Genomic DNA, 11,442 nt, shown 5'->3' with positions numbered 1-11,442 from the left:
TTTATTATTTCCCTTCTACGTGACTTTACCGAAATAAATAAAACATAATAAAATATTTTATCATGTTTTATTTCCCTTCTAAAAACAAAGCATAGCAAAATAATATAATTATTTTATTATGGGTTATTTTTATGACTTCATTTCCCTTCTACGTGGCATTAACCGAAAGAACCAAGAAGATGAATCCCTGCAAGTCACGAAAGAAGCTTTCAATAGTAATAAACTTGTTTTGAGGTTTTTATTTCGATTTCATTTGTACATTTTTCAGCCAAATTCCTCTCGCGAGTGGTTCCCCTGCGCCGCGCCGATATTACGATTCGTCGAAGACACAATCCACCCCCCCCCCCCCCCCCCCAAGGACACGCACGCACACAGCTGCTCGTGGGAGCTACGCAACCAATAAGCATCGACATGATCCACTCCCCGGCCCCGTAATGTCGCTCCCCGCGATCCACCAAACGATTCCAGCGATCGGTCAAAAAAAAAATTGCCCCTTTCTCTGCCGCGTATGTCCCACTCTCGCTCTCGCCACCATTTGGAATGTGGAATTTCCTCCCGTGACTCTGCGAGGGGCCGAGTGGACCCGCGTTGAGAATCGGCGTCGTAAAAGCATCCGTGCTGGCCCCCCCCCCAAAGCGTAGAAAAGGCTCCGTAAAGATTTGTCGTAGCGAGGGTCCGAAATGTCCTAAGAGAAAAGGGATCGTTACTCAAAGTAAATAAATGCTCTTAAGTTTTTTTGGGGAAAGTCACGTGGGTAAAAAAATGAAATTAAAATTAATAAAAATAAAATTATTTATTTTTATTAATTTTAATTAAAAATTAATAAAAATAAAATAAAATGATTACATTTGTATTAATTTTAATTAAAAATTAATAAAAATAAAAATATTTTTATTAATTTAAATTTCATTTTTTTACCTACGTGACTTTACCCAAAAAACTTTGAGTATTAAAATTAATAAAAATACAATTATTTTATTTTTATTAATTTTAATTACATTTTTTACCTACGTGACTTTACCGAAAAAAACAAGAGTATGAATCCTTGCAGTCACGAAAGCTTCAAATCTAAAGTAAATAAAGCCCAAGAGCAGTTGCTCGGGAGCATGTGACCACACCCACCGCACCGGCCAATTAGCTGCCAAGAAGACAACCCCCCCCCCAAGCAACATGGCCGCCATGATGTCCCCCCCGCCTGCCACCCCCAAGCAAGATGGCCGATGAGAAATCCCCCACGCAACATGGCCGTCATGTCCCCCAGGCAACATGGCCGCCACGATGTCCCCCACGCATCATGGCCGCCACGATGTCCCCCAGGCAACATGGCCGCCACGATGTCCCCCACGCAACATGGCCGTCATGTCCCCCAGGCAACATGGCCGCCACAATGTCCCCCAGGCAACATGGCCGCCACGATGTCCCCCAGGCAACATGGCCGCCACGATGTCCCCCAGGCATCATGGCCGCCACGATGTCCCCCAGGCATCATGGCCGCCACGATGTCCCCTAGGCAACATGGTCGACCAAGGGGAAATGTTCCCAATTTAAAAAAAAATCAAAGGTGCATCCCCGCAACTGCTCCCTCACCCCCCCTGCTGGCGGAAGTGTCTCCCGCCAGAGGGAGCTCTGTGAGACGGGGGCAATTTTGGCCTCTCCTACGCTGGCCAAACCATCCTGGAAAGAGGTTTTGAGTAACCCATACTCAAGCTAAACTTGATTTTTTTTATTTCATCAACTAAAGCTCACTGAGCTCTAGAGCTCTTTTTAAGACGCGGCCTGGCCCACAAGTGGATAAGCTCAACTTAGCGGCTCGTCATCACGCGCAAAAAAATTACAGCGGTAGCCCAAATACTCTGATAAACGCACGTTTGTCGATTGTAAATGTGTGGACCCTGGGAAAGACCGGAGATGACTCCATGCGATCACCACGGTGGGGGGTGAGGAGGGAGAGGGTGGGGTGTGAGAAGAGAGAGACGCAGACTCCAAATCTACAGCAGCGGGCATCGTCAGGTTCGGGATCGAACCCACGACCTCCTGCGTACCAGGCGAGGTAGTTAACATCTCCTAGCCACCGTGATAATGATGAGAGACACACAGACTCCAAATCTACAGCAGGCATCGTCAGGTTCGGGATCGAACCCACGACCTCTTGCGTACCCGGGGCGAGGGAGACCACATCTCCCCCTCTCTACCAGTCGATGGGGTCGGACCCCGGGGGTGTGACTCAAAACTTGACGTGCCGAGTCCAGGAGATGGAGTCAAAAACCCGGGGGGGGGGGGGGGGGCGTTTAAATTTTTCCACCTCCCAAAGAACTTTGACTCTTACAAAATCCAAACCGGGGGGGGGGGGGGGGGGGGGGTGGTTGCAGAAGCGGACGTCTCGGCCGCACTGCTACGCTGAGAACGGAGCGCGTGGGGGAAATTCCACATTCCCAGGGCGGGAAAGCAGGCGGGGGGACCCCCCCTTTGTCTGTCCCATGAGGTGGGGGTGAGTGCCGCCGTGAAACGAACGGCGACTGCCGGGCAGTGTCGTCGTCACCGTCGTCGTCAAATAAAAAGCCAGAAACGACAAAAAAAATTCGCTGAGCAATGGAGCCACCCTTGAGAATGTCCAGTCTCGGACGCCCGTCTACCTGTGAAATGTCGTGACCGGAACACGCAGGGGTGGGGGTCATGTGGGGGTCATGGGAGAGTCAGGGGAGGTCAGAGACACGTGGGAAGGAACATTCACCGCGGCGGCGCTGGTCACGTTCAGTTAACCCGCGCCAACCCCAACCCCGTGACTGCACACGCACACACAAGGGGACGGGTTAAATACCAATGCAAAAAGCGGGGCTCGTGCACACGCACGTGCACGCATACATGTACACGCGCGCGGATACATGTACACGCGCATGCATACATACATGTACACGCGCGCGGATACATGTACACGCGCATGCATACATACATGTACACGCGCGCGGATACATGTACACGCGCATGCATACATACATGTACACGCGCGCGGATACATGTACACGCTCACGCGTACATGTACACGCGCGCACGCTGCCACTGCGCGGAAAGGAAACGGCCGAGCTGCTTCGTGTCGCGACTATTTTCGGGGCGGCGATCGCCGCTGCGATCAGTCGTGATGACCCACGGCACGACCTCCGGCCGAAGTCCACCCTCCCCACACCGCTGAAGTCCACCCTCCCCACCGCTGCCCCCGTAGTCGTAGCCGCAGCAGCAGCAGCGGTTCTGTTTGAACCGTGAGCCGAGCGGTGACGATTCCGTCTCGTCCTCCTTTCACCGTCGCTCGTGGCAATCCGAGAGGATGGTGACAACGAAAACGTGAGCGGAGGCGATTGTATTTTCCCTCTCTCTCCGTCTCTCTCTCTCTCTCTCCCCGTCGTTTTTCCTCTCTTCTCAACGTCGCGGTTCGGGCAAAACAACATGCGCTGTGTGTCACTGTGTGTGTGTGCAATGGGTCACTGCGTGTGTGTGTGCGTGCAATGGGTCACTGCGTGTGTGTGTGTGTGCAATGGGTCACTGCGTGTGCGCGTGCGTGCAATGGGTCGCTGCGTGTGTGTGTGCAATGGGTCGCTGCGTGTGTGTGTGTGCAATGGGTCACTGCGTGTGCGCGTGCGTGCAATGGGTCGCTGCGTGTGTGTGTGTGTGCAATGGGTCACTGCGTGTGCGCGTGCGTGCAATGGGTCGCTGCGTGTGTGTGTGCGTGCAATGGGTCGCTGCGTGTGTGTGTGCAATGGGTCGCTGCGTGTGTGTGTGCAATGGGTCGCTGCGTGTGTGTGTGCAATGGGTCACCGTGTGTGTGTGTGTGCAATCGGCCACTGTGTGTGTTTGTGTGATGGGTCACCGTGTGTGTGTGTGTGCAATCGGCCACTGTGTGTGTTTGTGTGATGGGTCACTGTGTGTGTGTGTGTGCAATCGGCCACTGTGTGTGTTTGTGTGATGGGTCACTGTGTCTGCGTGCTCCCTCCAGTCTCGTGGTGACGACTCCCTCCGCCAACACCGAGCACGGTGGGCGCGGGGGAAGGCTGCCGTCGCCATGACGACGACGACGACGATGAAGACGACGACGACGACGACGACAACCGCTTCGTTCGAGATTTTTTAAATAAATGTCGTCGCTCCGTCGCAAGCCGGACGGGACGCGGAGAGGAGCGAGGAGAGGAGTTGACGGAGGGGTCGCGTGCCCCCCCCCCGGAGCCGAGTCAGGCCGACCGCGGCGCCACACATCCATCCGACCCCGAGCTTTGTGCGAGAGGCGTTCCAAGGTTCAAAAAGTTCACCGCGTCCGCGACCCCCAGCCACACACACGACCCTCCACTCTGGCCCGTACGTTGCGAAGCGTTGGCCCCCCGTCGATCCGTGCCGCTCGCCATCGCCCCCCCTTGGACGGACACGGAGGAACGGTGGGTGGGGGGGGGGCGCGGTGGGGGTGGGGGGCGGTGGGGGGTGCGGTGGGGGGGGGGTGGGGGGGGCCACCACGTCCCGTTGTGAGGACGTCGAGCGACTGACCGCCGCCATCGTGACCGCCGCCGCCACCATCTCCGGAATGGGGGGGGCAGTCACCGTGACGGTGGCGGCGGTAGTGGTGGTAATAGTGGTGGTGGTGGCGGTAACGGTGTTGGCAGTGGCGGTAGCAGTGGTTGTAGTGGTGGTGGTGGCGGTGGTGGCGGTGGTGATGTCGGTGGCGGTGGCGTCAAGTGATAAAGGGGGGGGGAGGGAGGGGGCAAAACAAAATAATAATAATAATAAACAACACGGTTACATTAATATATATATAAAAAAGCTAAGTCTAAGGTTTAAAATTAAAACGCTAACAAACAAAACCGGAACACGCCTGGGAAACACAACAGGAGAAAGGTCAAAGGGGACTGACCCAAAACCCGTCGCTTAACTCAACGGGGGCCGGGGGGGGGGGGTGGTGAGGGGGGGGGGGTGAGGGGGGATGTGTGTGGGGGGGGGGGGGGCAGGGGTTGGCGATCCACGCAGAGATGCCTGCAAGACTGCAACAAGAGTCCCCGGGCTACGGGGGCACGGGAGGTGGGTGGGTGTGTGGGGGGGGGGGGGGGCGGCACTGTACAGTGCTGGCAGCACAGCAACATCGATCCACCCGTACGGAACCCGGAATCCATCCGTGCGGAATTCCCGCGGAAGGCCGGGGGACGGGGGGGGGGAGAGGGGTGGTGGCGGTTCTCCTGGATGCCGGGGGAAACCGCACGGCACGCGTTCGCGCGTGCCGTGCGTGTCACCGATAAAGAGGACTTCCTTGTGGGAACGTCGAGCGGAGGACTAGCGTCACTCCCTCCTCCCTCCCTCCCTCCTCCCTCCCTCCCCGCGGGGCGAGCGGTGACGACGCGGCAAAAACCGCCAACGTGACCGCCGCCGCCATTCCCTCCGGCTCCCTACCTCCCCCCACCCTCGTCATCTTCATCCACCGGATGATGGGGGCCACAAGCCTTGAAAAAGCTGGACCGTCTTCATTTCTTCCTCCTTCCTACCACCCCCCGCCCCTGGCTCCTCCTTCATTCCACCTCCTCCACCACCTCCACCACCACCTCCTCGTCGCCGTGGTCGTGGTCGTCAGGGCAACTCCTCCTGATCGCCGGCGGCCCTCGCGCCGAGCTGCGGCTTGATGGGGCCCGTCCGTGCCGGCTTCCCGCACGGCGGCAGCGGCCCCTGGTGGACGTCGGTGGCGTCGTTGCCGGCGACGGTGACGGCGGCACCGCCGCCGTCACCGCTTGGAACGCCGGGGGCCACCGTGGCCCCGTCGGCGGGGCAAGCGGCCTGCTGATCGTGGGTTTGTTCGGCGGTGGAGGAGGCCGGTGGTTGCGTGCCAGGCTTGCCCTGCTGCTGCTGATGCTGCTGCTGATGGTGCTGATGGTGCTGATGGTGCTGCTGCTGATGATGCTGCTGCTGCTGCCCGGCGAAGAATTTCTGGGTCGACTGCAGAACCTCAGCTCGCTGCTTGGCCTGGTGGAGAGAGGAGAGGAGAGAGGGGGGGGAGAGAGACGGCGTCACAACTACGATCGCTGCCCCCACCACCCCCATCGCCACCGCCCCGTCGCGATCACCGCCATCACCAAACAGACCGTCGGGGCGAGCGCCGTGAGCGAGCGTCACCGTGGCGGCGGCAGAGCGCGCCACGTTCCACCGAACCGCCCTCCCTCTCACCTTCATCTCGCGCGGGTTGACGAACGGCGGTGGCGACGACGACGACACCGCCACTCGGCTGCCCACCGGCGCTAGCGCGGCCGCTTGCTCCTGCTGCTGCTGCTGTTCCTGCTGCTGCTCCTGCTGCTGAGCGGGGGGCAGCGCTGCGGGCTGCTGACCGCCGCCGCCACTGGGCGGTCTGGTGAACCGGGCCGCGATGGAACCGCCCGGCGGAGCTGACGACGGCTGCTGCTGCTGTTGCTGCTGCTGCTGTGGTTGCTGTTGATGCTGTTGCTGCAGCTGCGGCTGTTGCTGCTGCTGCTGCTGCGGCTGCTGCTGCTGCTGCGGCGGAGTCGCCACCCGCGGCTGAGGCGTCGGCGGTGGCGGGCGCTGGATGGGCGCGGGGAAGGTGGTGCCCTGGGCGGGACGCACCGTCTGGCGCAGCAGCGCCGGCTGGGGCATGGCCTGCCATGTGGGGAGGGGGGTGAGGGGGGGGGGCAGAGGGGGGGTGAGGGGGACACACACACGCTTCGTTGGTTCAGGGATTATCTATCGCTGCCCCGACTGGAACTTTGGTTGCATCTTCCCGACCCCCCCCCCCCCCGCTGACCCCCCCGCCCTAACCCTACCCCCCCCCGTTGACCCCACACACACAAAGACAAATGTCCCCTCTCTGTCGGTATAGCCCAGGGGTCGGCAACCTACGGCTCCGGAGCCGCATGCGGCTCTTTACGGGCTGCTTCTTGACGATGAGTACGTATGTACAGTATGTACTCAGATGCATTGCGGCTCTTGAAATACTGAATTTTGTACCGAATTGGAAAGAAATGGCTCTTCTTGTTATTTTGGTTGCCGACCCCTGGTATAACCTCTCGCAGGCTGTTTCGGGCAAGTGCCGTTAGCGAATAGCCCCTGTGAATGCCGGCACGGCGCGGCGGCGGCTACGATGGGGGGGGTGGGAGGCGTGACCAGACCCACGTACGCCCGGCCGCTTTTGTCTCCCCGGTGGCGACGTTTACCACACCGCACGAGGTACTCGTTCGATGCTGGGTCGACCTAGGGGAGGGGCGACAGGTGTGGGGGGGGGGGGGCGGTGTCCCCCCCCGGCACCGGTTCACAGCAGAGGTCGCAACCGGGTACCCGATACCCGTACCCCTACCCGATACCCGGCTACCCATACCCGGCCGGGTATGGGTACAGGTACCAGTTTGCGACCCTGGTGCGGCCGGGTACGGGTACGGGTAGGCCGTGAGTCACTGGTGAGTCACCGTTTGTCACTCATTTCGGGTAGGGTACGGGAACGGCTACCCGTACCCGGCCAGGTACGGGTGCGGGTACCCATTTGCGACCCTGGTGCGGCCGGGTACGGGTAAGGAATCAAAACCCGTTTGCGACCTCTGAGTCAGGGGCCAAGACATGGCTTCATCCCAGAGGTCGCAAACGGGTACCCGTACCCTACCCGATACCCGGCCGGGTATGGGTAGCTGGGTATCGGGTATGGTACGGGTACCCGTTTGCGACCCTGGTGCGGCCGGGTACGGGTACAGGTACGGGTACAGGTACGGGTACGGGTACAGGTACGGGTACAGGTAGGGTACGGGTAGGGTACGGGTAGGGTACGGGTAGGGTACAGGTACGGGTACGAAATCAAAACCCGTTTGTGACCTCTGGTTCAAAGGCGCGGTTCACCTGTGTGGGGAGGTAGTGCGGGGGGTAAGGGGGCGGCCCCCCGACCCTCACGGCTCCGGCTCCCGGGTGCTTGGGGAAGCACGGTGGGGGGGGGGCGGCAGTCGTCGCCGCCGGCGGCCCGGCACCACCGGACGCCGTCACCGTCACCACCGCGGTCGTCTGGGGGGTCAGCCCGGCCGTCCTGGGGGGGCGGGTCAGGGGGGGTCGGGGGGGGGTCAGAGGATCGAACGAGGTCACAGCGGCTCCCGGTTTTTTTCCCCCCTTCCACGTTTCGGGAACACGCAGTTCATACCTTCAGCAGGGCTGAAGGTATGAACTATCACCACCACAATTCACCGTCACAATCACCACCATCACGACTCATCACGGTCACAATCACCACCACCGTGATCACCATCACTGTCACAATCACCGCCATCATCACCGTCACGGTCACAATCGCCGCCACCACCACGATCACAATCACCGTCATGATCACCACCACAATTCACCGTCACAATCACCACCATCATGACTCATCACGGTCACAATCACCACCACCGTGATCACCATCACTGTCACAATCACCGCCATCATCACCGTCACGGTCACAATCGCCGCCACCACCACGATCACAATCACCGTCACGATCACCACCACAATTCACCGTCACAATCACCACCATCATGACTCATCACGGTCACAATCACCACCACCGTGATCACCATCACTGTCACAATCACTGCCATCATCACCGTCACGGTCACAATCGCCACCACCACCACGATCACAATCACCGCCACCGTCACAATCACCACCACAATTCACCGTCACAATCACCACCATCATGACTCATCACGGTCACAATCACCACCACCGTGATCACCATCACTGTCACAATCACCGCCATCATCACCGTCACGGTCACAATCGCCACCACCATCACCACCACGATCACAATCACCGCCACCGTCACGATCACCACCACAATTCACCGTCATCATGACTCATCACGGTCACAATCACCACCACCACGATCACAATCACCGCCATCATCACGATCACAATCACCACCACCACCACCACAATCACCGTCACGATCACCGTCCCGAATGGCAGCATCGCAACCGTGGCAATCGCCACCCCACCACCGTTACCGTCGCAGTCACCGCCACCACCACGATCACAATCACCGTCACCGTCACGATCACCGTCACGAATGGCAGCATCGCAACCATCGCAATCGCCACCCCACCACCGTTACCGTCACAGTCGCCACCACCACCAAGATCACAATCACCGTCACGATCACCGTCACGAATGGCAGCATCGCAACCGTCGCAATCGCCACCCCACCACCGTTACCGTCGCAGTCAGCGCCACCACCACGATCACAATCACAGTCAGCGCACACCTGAAGGTGCAGGAGGAGGCCGGGCCGCCGAGGGTGGAGGAACCCTGGCCGAGGTCCTCTCCCATTCGCTCCGACTCCCCCGGCTGCTGACAGAGAGAGCCACAGTCGGGGTGAGGATCGGGACGAAAGTCGCTCAGGGCGAGCGTCAGGGGTGAGAGTCAGAGTCAGGGCCAGGACCATCCCCTACCGCCTTTGTCTCCCCCGTGGAGATGTTTAAACACCGCACCGGCAGAGGTCGCAACCGGGTACCCGATAACCGTACCCTACCCGATACCCGGCTACCCGTACCCGGTGGTGGGGTGGGGTACGGGTAGCCGGGTATCGGGTAGGGTACGGGTATCGGGTACCCGATTGCGACCTCTGGGATGAAGCCATGTTGCAGGCGCGGGTGGGTTGATTCTAGGAACTTGAATTGTGAGAAGAGACTCAAGACGTTGGGAAATGAGTGACAAACGGTGACTCACCAGTGACTCACGGCCTACCCGTACCCGGCCGCACCAGGGTCGCAAACGGCTACCCGGGTACGGGTAGCCGGGTATCGGGTAGGGTACGGGTATCGGGTACCCGGTTGCGACCTCTGGCGCAGACTCGCCTGCCGCGAGGGCTCACCGACGATGGGACTTGCGGGAGACCCCAGGGCTCTCAGGGATCTGTGAGCTCATACTCTTAGTTCTTTCGGTAAAGTCACGAAGGTAAAAAATGAAATTAAAATTAATAAAATAAAATAAAAATCATTGATGCAGCAAATCTGGCTGTGACGGTCCCACCTGATGACGGAGACTTGTGTTGCCTCCGAAACGTCGTGATTTTTATTTCATTTAATTAATTTTAATTTCATTTTTTACCTACGTGACTTTACCGAAAGAACTAAGAGTATGAATCCTTGCAGTCACGAAAGCTTCAAATCTAGAATCTGTGAGCTCCTCTCACACTGTGATCCACTCTCTCTCCTCTCTCTCTCTATCGCACTCCTCACTCCTCTCCCCTTACCGCCTGTACCCCCCCCCCCCCCCCCCCCCGTATGACCACACAGCAGAGGCTACCCGTACCCAGGTGGGTACGGGTAGCCGTGAGTCACTGGTGAGTAACCGTTTGTCACTCATTTCCCAACGTCTTGTCTCTACGGGTACGGCCGGGTACGGGTACCCGTTTGCGACCCTGGTGCGGCCGGGTACGGGTAAGGAATCAAAACCCGTTTGCGACCTCTGCCGCACGGGGGGAGGGGAGAGGGGGGCCCACACCTCCACTCACCTTGGCGGGCGCCGCTGCTGCGCGGATTCCAAACGGAGGCTGCGCCGGTTGGGAGGGGAGCAGAGTAGCCGGTGCAAGGGAGGCCTGGACAGACAAAGATCGCCCACCCCCACCGCCCCCGTGTAGGCTTAACAGAGTGTCGGGGCAAGCGCTGTTAAGCGAGCTGGTGAAGGCTGGCGCAGAACAGGGGGTGGATGGGTGGTGGCCAGCACCACGCCCGGCCGCCTTTGTCTCCCCCATCAAAGACAAAGATCCCCCGTGTAGCCTTAACAGAGTGTCGGGCCAAGTGCTGTTAGCGAACAGCACCTGTGAAGGCCGGCACGGCACACGAGGAGACGGGTGGCCAGCACCACGCGCCTTTGTCTCCGCAGTGACGACGTTTACTACACACAGCACCGGGTACTCATTTTGAGGCTGAGTCGACCTAGGGGAGGCCCAGGACCGGTGCAGATAATCGCCACCGGTGTTGGCCGTGAGCGGGAATCGAACTCGGGTCTCCGGGTTCGTGGCGCATTGCGCTAACCGCTACACTACCGCACAAAAAAAGACAAAGATCCCCCGTATAGCCTGAACAGACTGCAGGGGCAAGTGCTGTTAGCGAGCAGCACCTACGAAGGCCGGCACGGCACACGAGGGGGTGGGTGGCCAGCACCACGCCCGACCGCCTCTGTCCACACACTTGTCTGTTTGACTGTCCATCTGTCTATCCATCTGTCTATCTATCAAGCCATCGATCTTCTGTCTATCCATCTGTCTCGTCTGTGTGTCCGCCTGTCCGCATGAGTCTCTGTATGGGTTAGTCTGTGTGCGGTGTGTAGTAAGTGTCGCCACTGGGGAGATAAAAGTGGCCGGGCGTGGCGCCGGCCGCACTCCCCTCTCTCGTGTGCCGTGCCGTCCTTCATAGGTGCTGCTAGCTAACAGCACTTGCCCCAACGGTCTGTTAAAGG

General features: G+C 59.0%; 1 protein-coding gene across 1 annotated transcript in view; it reads right to left on the bottom strand.

Annotated features, from left to right (window-relative positions):
• Positions 1–223: 223 nt before the first annotated feature.
• Positions 224–11,442, bottom strand: part of LOC133361103 (protein PRRC2C-like) — a 35,035-nt gene continuing 23,816 nt past the window's right edge. The window contains exons 19-23 of the mRNA XM_061579933.1: positions 10,496–10,579; positions 9,245–9,330; positions 7,852–8,032; positions 6,184–6,627; positions 224–5,982 (exon numbers count right to left, since the gene is read on the bottom strand). Coding sequence (XP_061435917.1) covers positions 5,593–5,982; positions 6,184–6,627; positions 7,852–8,032; positions 9,245–9,330; positions 10,496–10,579 — 1,185 coding nt within the window. The 3' untranslated portion in view covers positions 224–5,592. The remainder of the gene's footprint in view (positions 5,983–6,183; positions 6,628–7,851; positions 8,033–9,244; positions 9,331–10,495; positions 10,580–11,442) is intronic.

Source organism: Lethenteron reissneri, chromosome 71, assembly GCF_015708825.2.
Source record: "Lethenteron reissneri isolate LAM-NWPU_2019-01 chromosome 71, ASM1570882v1, whole genome shotgun sequence".
Lineage (NCBI taxonomy): Eukaryota > Metazoa > Chordata > Hyperoartia > Petromyzontiformes > Petromyzontidae > Lethenteron > Lethenteron reissneri.
Note: the sequence above shows the minus strand (reverse complement) of the source record. Positions and strands in the feature narration are given on the sequence as shown.